The sequence below is a fragment of the Alosa pseudoharengus genome, unplaced genomic scaffold, assembly GCF_046254945.1.
Source record: "Alosa pseudoharengus isolate Yale_2024_CS ecotype anadromous, Long Island Sound unplaced genomic scaffold, YU_APseudo_1.1 YU_APseudo_1.1_scf_14, whole genome shotgun sequence".
NCBI classification, from domain to species: domain Eukaryota; kingdom Metazoa; phylum Chordata; class Actinopteri; order Clupeiformes; family Clupeidae; genus Alosa; species Alosa pseudoharengus.
The window spans coordinates 25,531,286-25,549,391 of record NW_027468609.1 but is presented as its reverse complement, the minus strand read 5'-3'; the positions used below and the strand labels follow the sequence as shown (position 1 = coordinate 25,549,391).

At 42.3% G+C, this 18,106-nt stretch overlaps 1 protein-coding gene across 1 annotated transcript in view; it reads right to left on the bottom strand.

The window, feature by feature from the left end:
- Positions 1–785: 785 nt before the first annotated feature.
- The window catches only part of megf10 (multiple EGF-like-domains 10), a 63,985-nt gene continuing 46,664 nt past the window's right edge, over positions 786–18,106 (bottom strand). The window contains exons 13-25 of the mRNA XM_076284367.1: positions 17,243–17,345; positions 13,208–13,354; positions 12,169–12,303; positions 11,570–11,698; positions 7,698–7,826; positions 7,206–7,334; positions 6,695–6,823; positions 6,178–6,405; positions 5,601–5,719; positions 5,196–5,319; positions 4,109–4,153; positions 3,331–3,537; positions 786–2,989 (exon numbers count right to left, since the gene is read on the bottom strand). Of these exons, the coding sequence (XP_076140482.1) occupies positions 2,823–2,989; positions 3,331–3,537; positions 4,109–4,153; positions 5,196–5,319; positions 5,601–5,719; positions 6,178–6,405; positions 6,695–6,823; positions 7,206–7,334; positions 7,698–7,826; positions 11,570–11,698; positions 12,169–12,303; positions 13,208–13,354; positions 17,243–17,345 (1,791 nt within the window). The 3' untranslated portion in view covers positions 786–2,822. The remainder of the gene's footprint in view (positions 2,990–3,330; positions 3,538–4,108; positions 4,154–5,195; positions 5,320–5,600; positions 5,720–6,177; positions 6,406–6,694; positions 6,824–7,205; positions 7,335–7,697; positions 7,827–11,569; positions 11,699–12,168; positions 12,304–13,207; positions 13,355–17,242; positions 17,346–18,106) is intronic.

The window sequence follows — 18,106 nt, the reverse complement described above, 5'->3', positions numbered from 1 at the left end:
GGCTCTTGAGACTAACATACTATAAATATTTTGTCATCTTGGGTGCAACGGTTCAGGTAGGGCTAGTTATTTAGGGGAGTGGCCACCAAGTTTCATGTTCCCTGGTGTTTCAGTAACCCGGGAATCACTGACCAAAATTGATGACGGTAAAAAAAAAATATATATTTTTTTTTTATATTTTAAATGACTTGTTGTCCTGATTCTTCCTGTGGATCTTAGTGGGCACTGAGGAAGCAATAATTTCATCGCTAGTTTTTCATGATTACTATTTCAATTGTTTCATATCAAAATTCACTACTTAATTATGTGTTTTATGTAGTTTGTCGAGGACTGGTTCAGACACGTCACATCCATAACGTGAAACCGTCACATCCTTAACGCCAGTTTTTCCTACATAATGCATTACGAAAATGACGCATAGTTTCAAAAACACACTTTTTGTGTTCATTCAAGTCTCCTTCATGCTACATATATCATAGTTTCGGCAGTTTCCTTCAAAATTCACAGAGTTTGTAGAAAACCTGTAATCTCTCACAAAAGTGTGTCCATTTCATGTCACATCCATAACGCTGATAAAATGCCTTGTATTCTTAGGATGAAATTGATTATATGAAATTTGAGGATTTCTCAGTATTCAGAGGACAGAGGTTACATTAAAAGTTATGCAAATTAATTCACTGATACTAATTTTGCCCCCACTCTAAGGCATTTTGTTTACCAATATGAGTCCAATTGTCACATCCATAACGCTGGAACTGCCCACAACAAAAACAACACAACAAACACCATCTTTGTCATTTTATTGTAAAGCAAATTGCACATACACATAAGCTACTGGAAGACAAACATCGCTATCCAGACTTTCTTTGGGGAGGGAAACATAAAAAAAATGTGCAATTTCAGTGAGTTCTCTGACAAAATAAAATTGAACTGAAGAAACAGATTAAGAGAAAAGAACAAAACAAACAAAGCTGAATATACTATATACACGTACATACACACTAACCAGCACAACTGATGAAAAATTCAGTTGTCCTGATAGTCAATCTTTTTCAATTATCTGACTGGCAAAATGTACCCATGTATCAATTGACATAATATAGAAAAGGCATAAGTAAAATGTGATCAGACTTGAATGGACATGTTCGTACACAATGGTATACAACTAAAAACAGTCACAGGTCAATGTGGATAAACACTGTTCAAACAATTGTGGATTTAGACTTAGAAGAGCTTTTTTATGAATGGCCTAGACACCAGATGTGATATTATCCAAATAGGCTACAGTACTTCTGCTTTAGTAATATACAAAGTAAGGTAGGGTGTTATGTGCACTGTACACACTAACACCATGCAAATGTTGTACTCACCCTCTACACTGAATTACAGCTATGTACACATTTTGTACAAACTAATTTCATTCCTGGCTCAGACAAGTTCAAGATGTATCCATTATAATAGGAAAACTAAAACTTGATGTGACTAGCTGGTTTGCTATTAACATGGAAATAATAAAAAACAGGGGAGACTTCACAAACCTTCACAAAAGATCTAAGATTGGTCAACTCTCCCTTTTGTTGATGTTCTTTACATTAGAATGCAAAAGGCCAGCTTAAGCATAGTTTCTACATACTAAAATAATTAGTTTTTCTCTAAGGACAAAGTTGAGAGTAGAACATTCTTCTGGCTTCACCACACAGAACATAAGACTTGGTTATGTTGGACATGAGACCAACATCTCTGTGTAGATGAAACTCAATCTAAAGCCATTAACTTTAACATATCATCATGTTCTTTATAAACTGTAAAATAATTAAATATTGAGCATGGAGTGTGAAGAGAGAATTGTCATACCAAAAATAAATCTATGATTAGGCCTACTTTAAAATGTTGAAAACGTCCTGTTACGGCCAATTCCATTTTCAAAAAAGAAATTACTATCCGGAAGGCATTTTCATTGAGTAAAATGATGCCATTTGCCAGATTTTGTTGAAGAGGATTTTCCATGGTGTGATTTTGAAATGAGCTGATGACCTAAATTGATTGCCTCAACATGTGCCAACTAACAACCATGTAGCAGGAGAAGAAATAATTATTATGGCACTTTGACTTTTGGTTAAGTTTAGTACTGATCAAGCAGACTAAGACAAAAAAAAACTGTCAAAAAACAATTAAAGAAAGAGAGTAATAACAATTCCAGAAGTGTTGACATACAGTACTATACCCACACTAAACTAAAAACACAAATTCTACCATTTCAAACACACTCACATTCAGCTTATTCTCCCATTTCTAACACTGAGAACATTTTCATTCATCATTACAAAAATAAAATGAGGTTTGCTTTGTATTCTCATTCTATATTTAAGAATAAAGGCAAGTGATATGTCACTAGTGGATGGAATGATTCGTTGACCGTAAGTCATCAGGATTGTTTTTTGTTGATCTGATTAATCAGAAAGTTATTAAAACGACTGCTGATATTCCAGGTTGTGCACCTCACCAATGCAGAGCTATCTTTAAAGGGAGGACAACAGCAATGAATAATATGTGTGCGTGAATCCAGGCACTGAATAACCATATTCAGTTTCTTTCAGAGAAAAGCGTGCGTAAGAATGATTATAGTGAGGATAAAAAAAATAAAAATTGTAAAAATTAAAGAAACAAAAACAAAACAAAAAATGCATATAAGTGATGGATATATGAACCACTGGAGGATATGAAGAGAATGAGCACACAGTATGCCAGCGTGTGAAGGCCACTGTTTGGTTGAGCCCCTGGAAACAGGCTTATGGTCTCTAGAAAGTCACTTAGAGCTCAACTCAGTCACTGTCCAGTTCTTTGTGCGGTGATGGCGGGCTATCTCGTGTGGGCAGGACGTCGTAGTGACTAGGGACGTGGCTGTTCTTTGGTAGGTCGTATGGATCCTGGGTAAAGGGTCCGTTGCAGTTGTTATTGCTTGGTAAGTGTATGGCATTGACTGTAGGCTCTGTAAACAGACATAAACAACAAATGAACACGAGATTATGATATTTCCAATTGTTATTTTCTTCATTAATGTTGTGTAAGTCACTTGGACAAGTGTCTGCCAAATACAATAACTATAACAACATAATGGCTATGATAATTATGATCTATAGCCATTGTTAAGATGAGATAAAACTCTACCCATAATTGGCAAAGCAATTGAGCTGTATGGCCCTCTTTTTTACGTGTTAAACAACTCTGTGCATTGTTGTAGTTATCTAGCTACAGATTATCACCATTGAAGAGATTTTTTTTGTGGCAAGAACAAAGTTCTTAGTAATAAAATGTTATGCCGTGACTCACCAACTTCATAGACGTTCTTGTTGGTGGGGCTGGAGTTGTGGATCTCTGCATAGGGCGAGTCGCGCCTAGCAGGTGACTTCATCTCCACATAGCCACACTCGGTGTTCTTGGGCATCAGCAGCGGTGGGTCCTTGATGGTGGCGTAGGGGTTCTCTGAGCTGTTGAGGGAGCTGGTGCTGGCGTGGTAGGGCAGGCCCTTCACCAAGTCTGGGGAATCAAAAACGGACAGTGATGGACTCGTTAGGAAGGAACGCAACAAAAAGTAAGCCCTTCACAAAGAAAGAGTTCAAAGTGGACCCTGGAGTCAGAAGTTCAAAAGATCAGGTATTGGAAGGAGCTCTTTGGTGTCGGGAACCCAATAATTGAAGGAAATCTGGGGGCGGTGGTAGTGTAGTGGTTGTAACCTATAGCCTGAAAAGTTGTGGGTTCAATTCCCGGCTTTCACTGCTGTGCCCTTGAGCAAGGCACTTAACCAATCAAGTTGCTACATGGGCAATGTAATCCCTTGTAATATAGTTGACATATGTAAGTCACTTTGAATACAGTGTCTGCTAAATGAATAAATGGAAATGGAAATAGGAAATCCAAGACACTCTTCTTTAAGAAAAATATATAAAAAGCCTTTATTTTAATGGCTATGTCATGATTGAAAACTTTAACAAGTGAGCTAAGTGACAACCCATGCGTAGCGGCACAAACATCCAGGCCACTGCAAGATGGTATGAAGAAGCATCTAGTTTAGTTCTAAACTGAGAAAATAAATAATTTCGGACAATACCTCTTAAAGACTTCCCCATGTAGCGTCTGTCAACTCCATATGCTCCTGTACAAAGATATCACAAGAGTTAGAGATCAATTCATCAGTTTTATTTGAAGCATATCCTCACATACATTTCTTTCTTCCATTTAGATTCCTTTCATGGGATAGAATATAACCCTCCTAAATGAGTCCCACAAAGCTATGATTCAATTGCACTGAGAGATAGGGGGACAGTACCAAGAAACTGTAGAGTTACATAAACCAGCTCAAATGTACTAGGGCAGGTGCATGTTGTGGGTAATGCATTGACATTGTTTGTGGTGGTAGAAATGAGCGTGGGTAAGATGGCTTGCTGGAGGCTAGAGGATACCGGGCCCAGAGGACAAGCGGTGGGATAGCTCAGAGAAGCTTATAAACAGACATCTCCGTCAGTAGGAGGGGGTTAGGAGGAGAGCCGTGCGCTTTAGTAGGAAGATTTATTTCCCTCTTAGTGGCAAAGTGTGGATCTACACTACATAATGCAGCTGACATTATTTGAAGAGGGGTTTTAATTCCCTATAATGAAAAATGCACAGCTCGAAAATACATATTTACACTATCAGAAAGCTGCCATGTTGATAAGAGGCGGTTTCTAAGGCTCCACCAAGATCAATAGCTCCCTTTAGTTGGCTGCATTCAGAGAACTGTATTGAAATATGAAGACTCAACTTCAGGCATTCTGAAAGGATTTTCTGCTTATAAAAGTGCTCTGTTCAAGACAAGAATGGGTAAAGCATCCACTTTTTTTATATTTTTATTTACCTAGTTTACTTTTCCCAGACTATAGAAAACAGTATATTGGTTTCAGAGTGTTCCATTTTCCTTGTTCCCACTTCCTTGTAACCTCTCCTATTTTTATGCGATATATGGCGGTATTAGTAACGTTTTTGTCTTCAGAGACCCAAATGACACTATAACTAAAACACTTGTTTTACTTTTTGCTGTGCCACTCATGTGTCAGCCATTCCATTATTTGTGCTGAGCTTCTCTGTGTTGCTTAAGGAGAGATTAAAGTCATTACATGTCCATACAATCCCACTAATCAACCGGTTTCTATGGTTCTCACCCAGCTCGTTGAAGCATCCTCCCTGTTTCCAGTCGGCAGGCAGAGTTCCTGTGTGGTCCATCAGGGGAGGCCTCTTTCTGTGGTCCATGTTCTTCAGGTTCACCATCAGCTGGTTGTTCTTTGCCTGGTTACAAGTGGAAAGAATAAAAGCAAACATGGATGACCAAATCAATTGGGGAGTAACCAAACCATCTTAGATATACTAGAAACATACCCATCAAAATCCTAAATGTCAAATATGGCAGATGTTCCAGATGTTTCAAATTGAAAACAATTCAACACCAATGCAGTATGATGTACTGTATGGCCTTTTAAGGACCTTTAGAGGGCATCCATTAATAAGAAGAGAGGGAGGTTGTTATATATCTGTGGTAAAGACCTGAAGTGTCATTTTAAGAGCCTTACCTTGCCATATGGCAGGTTGTTGACGTGGGGAGGACTGGTGCACTGAGTGAGTGTGTGGTAGCTGGGGTTGGAGAAGTAGTTGCTGTTGGGGTGTCCCTCAGTGGTCTGTGGAATTGTCTCTGAAAAACAGAAGCGCTATCGTGAGACACAGACACAGCCAATCAATTCTTATTTATCCCTGTTTGAGAAAAGAAATGAAAGCTGCATGGTAAGAAATGAAATACTTAACGATATTACCATAAAGATCCTCAACTATACTACAATAAAGAGCATAAGAAATATATTTACCATAAATATGAACTTATATTACTGTAACAGACAGGCTACACCAGGCAAGTGACAGAAGCATCTGATTCGCGGAATGTATGCTTCCACTATAATCAACTAAACTGGCTACACCAGATGTGATCGCGGAGCGTCCATTTGAAAAACTCTAAAACTACTTTTATGTCCCACAAAACAGAATGCTTCAGTTACATGCCTGATGTGACCTATGCAATGCTAAAATGTAAAAAAGTCCAAACAGCACTGGTGTTCTCGTCAGTTTCTTCCGCGTGTGTCTGGAGTCCGTGCTCACCTGCGATGGCGTAGTCGGCGTTGACCCGCATGGCAGGGGTGTACGTGACAGCGGGCATGGTGGGCTCCTTGCCCTTTTGCTTCTTGCGGTAGATGATGAAGAGGAGCAGGAGGAAGAGCACCAGCAGCACCAGCACAATGATGCCCGTGATGACCCCGATCTGGTAGGAGTCCACGGGCAGTGCTGTGCTGGTCAGGCTGTTCAAGGTCCCAACAATGATAACACCAGCTGGAGTGGAGTGGACACGGAATACATCACTTTTAATGACATGCTTCATCACATTGACATACTGCACCATACCCCCCGCAAAAATAAATGACTTGAACAAGGCATTGTTAAACATAATTGTTAAACTGTACACAATCTGTAAATTCAGTGGAAAATATATCTAAATTAAATATACTAATATTACATTGTACAAATGTTTTAGTATTTCAACAATGACTTAATTGACAGACATTGTACTGGAATAAATTGTTTTTGAAATGGGACACTACACAGGACAATCCATCTTTACCCTGGTCACATCTGGCTCCTTTCCAGCCAGGGTTGCAGTAGCACGTCCCAGTCATGTGGTCACAAGTGGAGTTGTTGAGACAGTCGCACACCTGTCGACAGCCGTAACCATAGGTACCGGCTGGACACTCTAAAAGTGTAAACAGACAAATTGGAAGTCACATAAAACGCTACACAAAACATTGTGTCACAATTAATCACACACATATGCCAGCCTCTCACATACCTGTAATATGCGACACACTTACACGACACGCTATCTTTAACCTTCTCCATAACAAACTCTGTTAGCCAGCATATTGGTGAAAAGTGCAACAGAGGGCATTTGGTGCTAGTAATGCTTATTTTGTAATGGGAAATAACAATGAACTAATGTGACATGTACTGTATGTTTTCATAACGCTTCATTAACGTTTCTCAGTAATGTCACTCAGCAGTGACCTCTGACAGTATTGAAGAAGAGCATCTTGGGTGTGGTTTCCCATGAGCCCTGAGTGTGAGGCGGGACTCACTTTGTTCACAGTGCCTCCCCATGAAACCTGTACGACAGGTGCACTGGCCACTGATGTGATCGCAGTCTGCCCCATTCTGGCACTGGCAGGTCTGGGAACAGTCTTTGCCATAGAAGCCGAGGGGACAGCCTGCAGAACATGTATATACATAAGCCCCACACACATCCATGTCACATCACAGCAAAACAACCATGCGGGCCTGGTGGTTGTTCTCATGCGCTGTTATGTGAAGTTTTGCCCATAATTTGGCAAGATATTCAATGTATGCTTGGATAGTTTGGTGAAATACAGGCAAAAGTTTAGTAAACTGTTTTTCTGACGTTGTGCCAGTCAGATGCTGGGAGTCAGATACTTTTAAAGCAAGACAAGACAAGACAAGAGGGAGGGGTGGGGGAGCTGAAGTAGAAAGACAAAGACAAACCCTTGTAAAGAAACTAAGGAAAATAAGAAACAGAAAAAAGAACGAGAAAAGAAAAAGAGAAGATGACTCACGCTGGGTGCAGTAGAGGCCTGTCCATCCTGGTGTGCATTTGCACTCTCCATCGTAAGCACTGCAGTAAGCCCCATTGTGGCAGTTACACGTGTGGATACAGTTAGGTCCCCACTGGCCCGGTGGACAAGCTGCAAAATACAATACAGCATGAGGTTCACACAACTCAACAAGTAATATTGGCAATACCACTGAGCATACAGCCTAGCAAATGGACAATGCATATTTAATGCAGCTATGGAGCTGGAAATGCCCCATAAAGCAAATCAGTCTAAGGGAATGTGTTTTTTTTTACATATAGTAAGTGTATGCATTACAATGGGAAATGGATATTTTATTATCTGGCCTGATCATAACATAGAGTCAATAGCCTACCTTTATTTGCATTTTAATAGCATAGCCTGAGAGTGGGTCTTTATTCTCTTTTCAAATTAGTAATACACCTCTTAAAACACTAGTTTTTCCTGTAGTATGATTGTTATTGTGTATGGAGGATATATTATTTGGCCAAACAAAGAAGAGAAGCCGAAAACGTGGTCACAAATGAGATGTTTCTAAAGGGGGAAGCCAGAAGTGAGTAATCAGAAAGCATTCACTGCCATGCATTACACTGATCATGTAAACAAGGCCTTGGTGTAGTTTGTGTATCGCTATGAAGCGATTAAATCCCTCGGTTTCCTGACATCTTTGAGAGGTAGCCTACGTCTTCACCTGAGCTTACTCTCTCTCTCTCTCTCTCTCTCTCTCTCTCTCTGTCTGTCAGCCATTTCAATGACAGTGCCATTTTCCGGCTGAATGGTCTGACAACTACCAATTCATTTGCTTCTGCTCCCTGCACTTCTTTTTAGCGATACCCACAATCGTCCAACAACCATAGACAGACCCACAGAATCCTGACATGGATTTCGCCGGAAATGAGCGATTCGTGTCAGGTCCATCGTCAAGGAGATCCATCATGCTACAACTTCAATGGTCTGAAACGATGACGAGACACTTACAGGCAGAGGGGCTTGTTGAATAGAGGCTATCAAAATAACCCTGTGGCTTGGCAGCTTGCGAATGATTTCATTTCGAAACTATGAAGGATTACACCATTTTGTAAGCAATTTGTGCAAGAAAGTAGCAGGGCCCTCAAGGTCATTTTTGGAGCCTTTTCAATGATCGATTTCATTTGTTCAGTCAAATGAGGGTCACGCCTGCATTCCGATGTCTCAGAGAAAATAGCTTTTACACACACATAAAACACAGAGTCGGCGGGAGTGGATTCTTTACTCCGCAGTCAGTAGTGGCTCACTCAGTTATTGTTCCCTCTGGGATACTCTGTGCTCCGCACCAGATATAAACCCGTGGTAAAAAATGCCAGGACAGATACAGCATGACAACCCTAAGGTTCATTTCGGAGAGGGACAAAATGCAATCCCCCCTCCCCACTTCATACTGGAGTCCTGGTGTTCTTGTGGACAGTGTCAAGGTCAGACATCCCTCACCATGCCGATGTGTCTCAGCTTAAGGTAACTATGGCTGTCTGGTCCCATCATTCAGCTCGCAGAGAGAAAGAAATCGACCGGCCGCCAGGCCGAAAGTAAAAAGTGTAGTCGTTCGCCTCTGAGGGGGCATTAGAGATGTAGGGACGGCCTTCCTGCTGTGTGTGTATGTGTGTGTGTGTGTGTGTGTGTGTGTGTGTGTGTGTGTGTGTGTGTGTGTGTGTGTGTGTGTGTGTGTGTGTGTGTGTGTGTGTGTGTATGTGTATGTGTGTGTGTGCGTGGAGGGGGGATCTCAACAAGCTCCCAGAAGTCTCAGTTATCACAAAACCTCAAATGTGTTTGAGTTGGATGACCCCATCAAGATTGCGGCAGAATAAAGTGTTTCCTCATTTCACAAGACGCCTGTCAAGTTTCCGCCAAGGGACCTTGTGGAGAACAGTGGTGGTGAGGCCAACCTGCAGCTATGCAGAACCTACCACATGTGCTCTCTCTCTCTACACGCTGCCAAAAACAAGGCATTGACTTAGGAGGTTTATTTGGAAGAATCACCTCTCTTTGTTTTTCCTTGTATCGTAACTCAATATCAACAAACGATGTGCTTTCTTTTCCACTGTTACTTTAAATGTCCCATTTGAACCATAACAAACATGACAAATGTTGAAATGGCGGGCTGCCATAATATTGCAGTGTTTGTTTGATTTTGTGACCCTTCTTTATAACCACCAGAAATTATAGATTAAAGAGGACGCCAATGGCAACAAAGTTGAATAAAAGCAACACAAAAAAACATGAGTCAGTATCCAATAAGATAAGTGTTTGTTAGAAACAAAATTTACACTTGAAATTATTTTAGGATGAGTTTTCTACATCTCAACCATATAATCAGCAAGCATAAGGTCATGTTTTGACATTTATTGCTGCTTGAAATGTCAAACAGAAATGCCAAATGACAGAATTCCAATTCATGTTTTGATAGAATGTGAAACTGCAAAAAATATCATGTTGACATTGTGAGTATTTCTCAAAGTTTAGCACATTTTCTGAACCCAAACAGCAGTATTTTATTATGCTTTTGAATGGATCTGGGAATAAAAATGAAGCTATCACACTTGTAGTAACACTAACTGAGATAACTGAGGGTAGCTGACAGGAGGCAGGTAGCGAGATGTATATTATATACTTTAAGTGAAGAAATTAGCCTGCTTGTGCATATACATGGGCTATGGTACAGACCTCACAGTCCTTTTTTCTTACTTCTCAAAGTGCATCTTCCCCTTTACCACTTCCAGAGGGTATTCCAGTGTTGAGGTCTAACCAACAGGGGGCACCAGAGGACATTCATTGACACATGACCACTGACTGCGGAGAGCTCATTATTGGGCTTGCCTTCTCAGCATCTCCTTAAACAGTATCCCCACAAGAAATTTGCCCAATCAAAAGCCCAATTATGTAGCGTGAGCAGAACAGCATGTCTATGTCTGGTACCTAAATGAGTTTGGGAACTTGAGAAACCCAAGAGGCCTTCAGTGAGATGTATAGGAGTCACGAAAGAGGCTGAAGGGCGCATACGCCCCAGCCACTCCTTCGCCCCAGCTGTGTTGGCGGGTTATCTGAGTGCCAGGGGCGGCTCAAGGTCATAGGTCGGCGGGGGGCGGTCATCGTGGATCCCATGCCGCACGGAAATATGATACAGGGGTGCCAGGCACACCAGTGTGCCTCCCTACCCCCGACTGTCACTGGTGTCAATAAGTACTTAATCAAGAGAAGCAAAGCCCCTTTTACACTGACCCAATGGGGTCAGAGGTCAGATGCTGTGTCACACCTGTTGTGTGCAGACTAAGTGAGAGTGCCACAGACAGATTTCTCAAGATCCAATGGACACGTTAAGTGTCAGTCGAAAAGCAAGAAAGTAAGCAAGGCATTTAGAAAGAATGTTGGAATGACTTTCATGATACATGGATACAGATTTCTCAAGATGTAATGGACACGTCATGGGTCAGTTGGACGGTAAGAAAGTAAGCAAGGCATTTAGAAAGAATGTTGGAATCACTTTCATAATATATGAATGAGAGTTTACCAACAGACAGACATTGACTTTAGAAATTAGGTTCCATTTTAGATAACCATGTACTTACACTTGAATTAATGGTGGTTATTAGGTTTTGGGGTGGGTTTAAAGTTTATGAGAGTGTGTCCTTATATGAGAAGTACAATACATGAAAACTATTTACTCTTATCTCCTTCTTTGTTACATACTGTACTGGAGTTAATCTAAAGGCACTTAATATCAAGTGGGAGGAAAGACAGCACATGGTGATTGATGGGGCGGGTAGCTATCTGATTTTGTGTAAGGAGGAGAATAGGCTTAATGAATGAGCTGCTATACTCACGCTGCGAGCAGTCGCTGCCAATCCAGCCTGGATAGCACTGGCAAGAGCCTTCGATGGGGTTGCAGGTGCCGTTGTTAGTGCAGGTGCAAGTCAGCGCACAGCTCTTCCCATACCTGCCACTGGGGCACACTGAAAGAGGACAGAGACAGAAGAGAAATGACCAGTCAGTGACCACTAAAATCCCAAACTGTCCTACTGAGGGCAGCGGTGGGGATATAACTGAATTGGAATGTTTATGTGTAAAAAGGATTTTCGTGGCTGTTAATGACAGACTCTCGACAGTGACTTATTGTGGTTTGCGTGTTTGTGTGCAAACACCAGACCAAGTCTGTCCCATTATTCTTAATGTATCATAACTCATCTCAGTGCTGCTGCATACTTGTGTAACGCCAGCGATGCCATCGCAGTGGTTAGGAAATTGCTCCAATAAATCAGTTGGTGGTTAACGCAATGTTACTCTTGGTTAATGTCCCATTACGAGGACACTGCTGCCAGGCACCACAAACGAACTGGGAAGTGGGCTACAATGACAGCTTGAAGTGGGAAAGGAGGAAGAAGGGGGTAGGATTGTGGGGTGGCGTTGGTCAGTGAGGTCTCACCTTCGTTGCAGAGTGCCCCCTTGAAGCCTGGCAGACAGTCGCACTGCCCGGTGACGTGGTGGCATGGCCCGTTGCTGTGCACACACTGGGGACAAGCCTGGCTGCAGCGGTGGCCAAAATACCCTGGCGAGCAGACTATGGGGGAGAAATCAGAGCAGAGCATGGAAAGAGTCGCTTCAATTCAGGCATCATGCTTTCCATGATCTCAGCAACATGGATATTACTGACTCATTCAACTTTTCACCGTGTTCTGGGTTTTACACCCACAGCAGCTGTCCCACCTTGACAAGTCTTAAGCTTTTAAGCTCCAAAATGTAATCTTTGTAACAAACAAAACCATTTTGTTCACTTTTGTTTTTTAAAAAACACATTTGTCTTTCTGGCAAGGGATTATACAAGCATTTAAAGACGATGTGTTTTGCTTTTTCGTCATACAAGGGTTTATTATACGCCTGCACTTAAAATTCAACCGTCATACGCCACCTTTTGTTAAGTGCTCCAACAAGGAGACGTTTCTGAATGTCACAAGACAGTTTGAACTGCTTAAAGTTGTTTATTTTGTACAGACCTCATGATTTTCACTACTTTGCATACTACAGTGGTAAGCATGGAAATCACAGAATGCTTGCAAATATTTGATGCTAGAGCTACTAGAAAGTACACAAAGCAGTACTTTAGAAGAATAATCAATGTTTCCAGTGTGCTTTTGCATGATTGTTGTTATATGGGTCTGCAAATGGTTCGTGATTCCGAGTTGAGTGTATGTTGTACTAGCTGTAGGGTTGAACTGTTCCCTGTCCAGAACAAAATATCACATTGAACAAAACCCTCTCTAAGTTCACTGAATGCAACACAGACACTGATACACAAACAAACACATACAGAGAAGGAGAAAAAGAGAGAGAGAGCACACATACAAACACACACACACACACAAACACACACACAAACACACACACACACACACACACACACACACACACACACACACACACACACAAACACACTATCCCTAATGAAATAGGAATGTGGTACTCACTGCGTTGGCAGGTGGTGCCCCTGTAGCCTGGCGCACATTCACAGGTGCCCTCGTCTGGGGAGCAAGACGCCCCGTTCTTACAGTTACACGGCAGAGAGCAGTTAGGCCCCCAACGGCCCTCAGCACACACGCTGTCACAGTGGATCCCTGACACACACACACACAGAGAGAGAGAGAGAGAGAGAGAGAGAGAGAGAGAGAGAGAGAGAGAGAGAGAGAGAGAGAGAGAGATGCTTATTCTTTACTCGCATGTTTATACCCAAATTGCTGAATTTCCTTTTTCTTTATATTGCTATGCCATTTATAACACTAGCTTTGGCAACACTGTACAGTCATGCTAACAAAGCACTTTGAATTTTGAGACAGAGAGACAGAGAGAGAGAGAGAAGAGAGAGAGAGAGAGAGAGAGAGAGAGAGAGAGAGAGAGACAAAGAGAGAGTACAGACATGTCATTCATTGACACACTTACACTGACATATTAAACTGGTCATGGATCATATACATGCACAGATTATGAATACGGGCTCATGTGTGTGGCCTGGTCCTCCATCGTACACACACACACACACACACACACACACACACACACACACACACACACACACACACACACACACACACACACACACACACACACACACACACCACTCTCTCTACCTTGTTTTTATGCCCAGATATGCCCACCTCAACTCATCAAGCTGACTCCAACTCAGTCCTTCATAAAAAAAAACACGATGCCCTGCTGCCGTGAGACCCATCTGTGACAAGGGCCTCCCCGCCCGCATCTGACATGAAACCCTCCACTTCCACTGCCAGACGTCTATCCAATAAATCCACTGATGAGCCTCATTCACTTCCTGATTAGGCCTGGCACTGGGATCCAGCACTCGCCCAGAGTGTCATAAATCTCCCCCCAGCACTCCATACACACATACAGTACACACAGACACACATCGCTTGGCCTCTTGCCAAGACAATGCACAGAGGGGACATAAAGCGCCAAACATAATATTAAGGTAATGTTTTTTACATTGTTTGTGTTGCCAGAGTCATAAAGTAGAGCTTGTTTTATTGTCAACTGGCTGCACTTTAAAACACTGTACACGGTGCAAACGTGTGCGTGTTGTCCATGACAAAATGGTCATGCTAATCAAGCTAATTCTTTCAATCCTAGCCACAAATGAACAAGTGGAACATTCTGGAATTGCCATTTGAGGTCAGTTCATAAATCAGTTAAATGAAATCAATAAGTGGCTGGTCAGCTACGGAAAGGGAGCACTCTTTCCAACATACTGCCAGCGCTTGTTTTCATTTTGGAGGGAGAAACACAATATGGCAGTTGGGACTTCAAGCAATGTGATTGTGTTGGCAACAACAACTTGGCACGGAGGGAAAAAGCTTGTGTGACAGTTCTTGCCATTCTCTAACATTAATCTGCTATGGTCAATTATAAAAAAATGAAAACAAAAAATACTGTTCTCTGGGTGTAAGCAGCTGGACTTCAAAACAAATGACAAATCATAAGATCGCAAGTATGTGCAAGGGTGACAGAGGGCGGGTAAGCAGCAAAAATAAAGACATGAAGGGGAGTAGAGACAGACAGAGAGAGGGGAGAGAGATAGAAAGGAAGAAAGAGAGAGAGAGAGAGAGAGAGAGTCTAAAATACTTTATCACAATCAATTGCAACTAACCCAACTTTAAAAAGCCATCCTGACTGTCTTCACAGAGACATACCCTTTTTTGCTGGGAGGAAGGAAACAGAGACAATGTCCATATGGAGATTAGGCCCTATTGAACAGCTCTCAGTCGATTCTATTAAACATAGAATCGACTGAGGACTCACTCTGTCCACTGCCACACACACACACACACACACACACACACACACACACACACACACACACTTTCTCACCCAGTGCCAGGGTTCAAAAGGGAAAACATGAGGCCACAGGGAGTGATCTAATGAGTGATTTTAGCATGACTTGCACGCCACAAGATACTCCTCTCATAGAAGAATAAACTATCAAAACAACAAATTATATTTTTTTCCCTCTCTTTTACTCTCTCTCACTCTCTCTCCCCCTCTACCCCACTCAACCTCTTATTCCCTCTCTCTCTACCTCTACCCGCTCTAATTCTTCCTCCCTCCCCATCTCTTTCTCTCCCTCTCTCTCTCTCGCTCTCTCGCCGTGGGCGATAAGCAACGTAGTGATGGAGTGCTGTGCCAAGAGCCTGGGACAAAGAGCCTTTTGAGGGATCCGAGCGCGTTGCTAGGCGATGGCAGAATGCTGGCGATAAACTCGGGCTAAGTAGCCCCGGAGAAATGCCTGCACATTTAAAGGGACCTGCTATGGCCAGCGCCATCATCAGTATTCCGCCGGCATCTGACCACGGGATGGGGAGCTCAAATTCAGAGATGCAGAGACAGACTCAGAGAGAGAAACAGAGAGAGTGAGATATAGAGAAACAGAGAGGGAGAGAAAAAAAGAGAAAGAGAGGGAGGAGAGAGATAGAGAGAAACAGAGAGGGAGAGAGAAAAAGAGAAAGAGAGGGAGGAGAGAGAGCGTGAAGACAACCAAAGGAAGAGGAGAGAGAGGAGGAGGAGGAGGAGATGGAGAGAATCTCCTTAGCATCGTAGTCACCCTCTCCCTTTCAGAGATGATCTATATTTATTTAAGTTTATGACAGAGCTTTGCAGTTTTTCCTGGTGTTTTTGTTTACCGCATTGCAGCTACTGGTTTAAACATGGCTGAGAGTAGCGGGCTATTTCGAGCATGCACGCTAGAGCTATACAACTGACAACAACAACTCAAATGCAAAATATTTGTACAGCACGTATTCGGAGAACTGTGTGGGAAGCCAAACAAGACTATTCCAACTCTTGATGGATTCAGTTTAAAGTTATACTCCCAAAGTAGTTTTAAAAATGGTAGAACAATAAATATTTCAAAACCCCTGTCAAGACTGTGCTCTCTCTCACACTGGTCCCTAGTCCATATCATATTAATTCTGTCTTTTGCATGCCCAGCCAGCAATGAAAACAACATCACACTGTTTAAATTCCTTCCAATGGGCCAGAGGTGGCAAAACCCTCTGAACTGTTCCGTTAGCTATATACACCTCTCTCTCTTACAGTTTAGTTTCCACTTCTCTGTTGGAACAATGTCTTGCATAGCTATGACATGGTGTGTGAGTGTGTGTGTGTGTGTGTGTGTGTGTGTGTGTGTGTGTGTGTGTGTGTGTGTGAGAGAGAGACAGAGAGAGAGAGAGAGAGAGAGAGAGAGTGGGTGTCTGTGTGTAAGTGTATGGGTGTCTCTTTCTGTGTGTGTGTGTGTGTGTGTGTGTGTGTGTGTGTGTGTGTGTGTGTGTGTGTGTTACTAAAGTGAGTCAGTGTCAGTCAGTGAGGGTTCTCATGTCGGGGTGTGAGTGAGTGAGAGATAGAGAGCATCTGATTTCTCAGCGCAGCGGCGCCACCTCAGGCCCGGAGGAGGCTTAAAGAGGCCAATTAGAGCGCCTGTCTGAGACTCAGACTGAGACTGGGGCTGAGGCCGACTCACTCTGACTTCCTCCACTCCTACGGTGCAGACGCATGGCTTTGAATGCTGATCAGGGCTTCAGACAACAGAGCAGCAATGAGAGCGACAGCGGCCCCAAACAATCTTTTCTCCCGTCAGGGAGCAGGTGGAACAGATCTGGCCCCGTTCTGGCACAAATGTGGAGCAGGTCTGTCCCACACTGACTATCTGCAAAGCCAGTTTGACGGCTTGTTTTGTTAAAAGGGAATCACATTCATACTTTGCCACTATAACGGTTCCTGTTGTTACAGGTGCAATAATTGTGAGACTAGTCACAGTCAAATACCTGTAAAAAAAACACCAAGCTATTCATGCAATAGCTACGGAATGAAAGCCCATGATGAATACAGTACCGGACACTCTAACTAGTGTAAAATCTCATGGTCATTAACAAAATGTAAATATGACTGTATGAGCATATGAGCTGTAAATGCCCATGGCATGTTGGCATGACTCTTACCCGTCCATCCAGCCAGACAACGACAGTACCCAGTGGCCGGGTGGCACCCATCAGCATGGCTGCAGTCGCAGCGCTCTCGACAGTCCATGCCATACGTGCCATCCTAAAGGGGTTTAATTGGTTCAAAAGAAACAAGATGGTGGAGACAATTAGGTTAGCTATAAACACCTCAAATCAGAAGTCAGGGGCTGTCTTATTTTGAGTGGCCTGTGACGAAAATCCTGTAAGGTATAAATGGAGGATTCTTCTTTGTCTGTTCCTTTCCATTCCAGGAAATAAGTCCTGTGATTGAATTCTGATGCTCTATGCTCACTACATACCACAAGGTTTAGATAAAAGGTCTTAATTTTCTCTCATAGCAATAGCAAAAGATTTGTTAGCTCAGTTAAAAAATTGTAAACCTCCGCTGAAAAACTTCACTCAGAAATTACGAGGACATGGTTAAAAAAAGAAATTACGAGGACAACTGTGAACTATAGATTTATATCTCCATGGATTATTTTATAAGAATGGTGTGTGTGTTAAAACAGCCTCAGCTGTCTCCACTTGAGTTTTACAGGACAAAGTGCTGGTATGATTTGTGTAAAACTTACACACTGAATGTTTTCTGAATGTATTTGAAATAGAATTTATAAGGTCAAAATCTAAACATATCGACAACATCGACTGCCTGATATGTTAATTCCTTTACCATGATTTCGCCTTGAGGTAATCGGCAGCTTATTCCTGCAGGCATGTTGAATACGTTTGGATAAGCTCAAATCAGATGTAAGAACCGTGTAAGCTATGGCCTCTAAACCTATTGGGCCCAAACCGATTGGGAAGGAAAAGTGGGAGGTTTAATCTGAAAAGTTCCTGACTCTG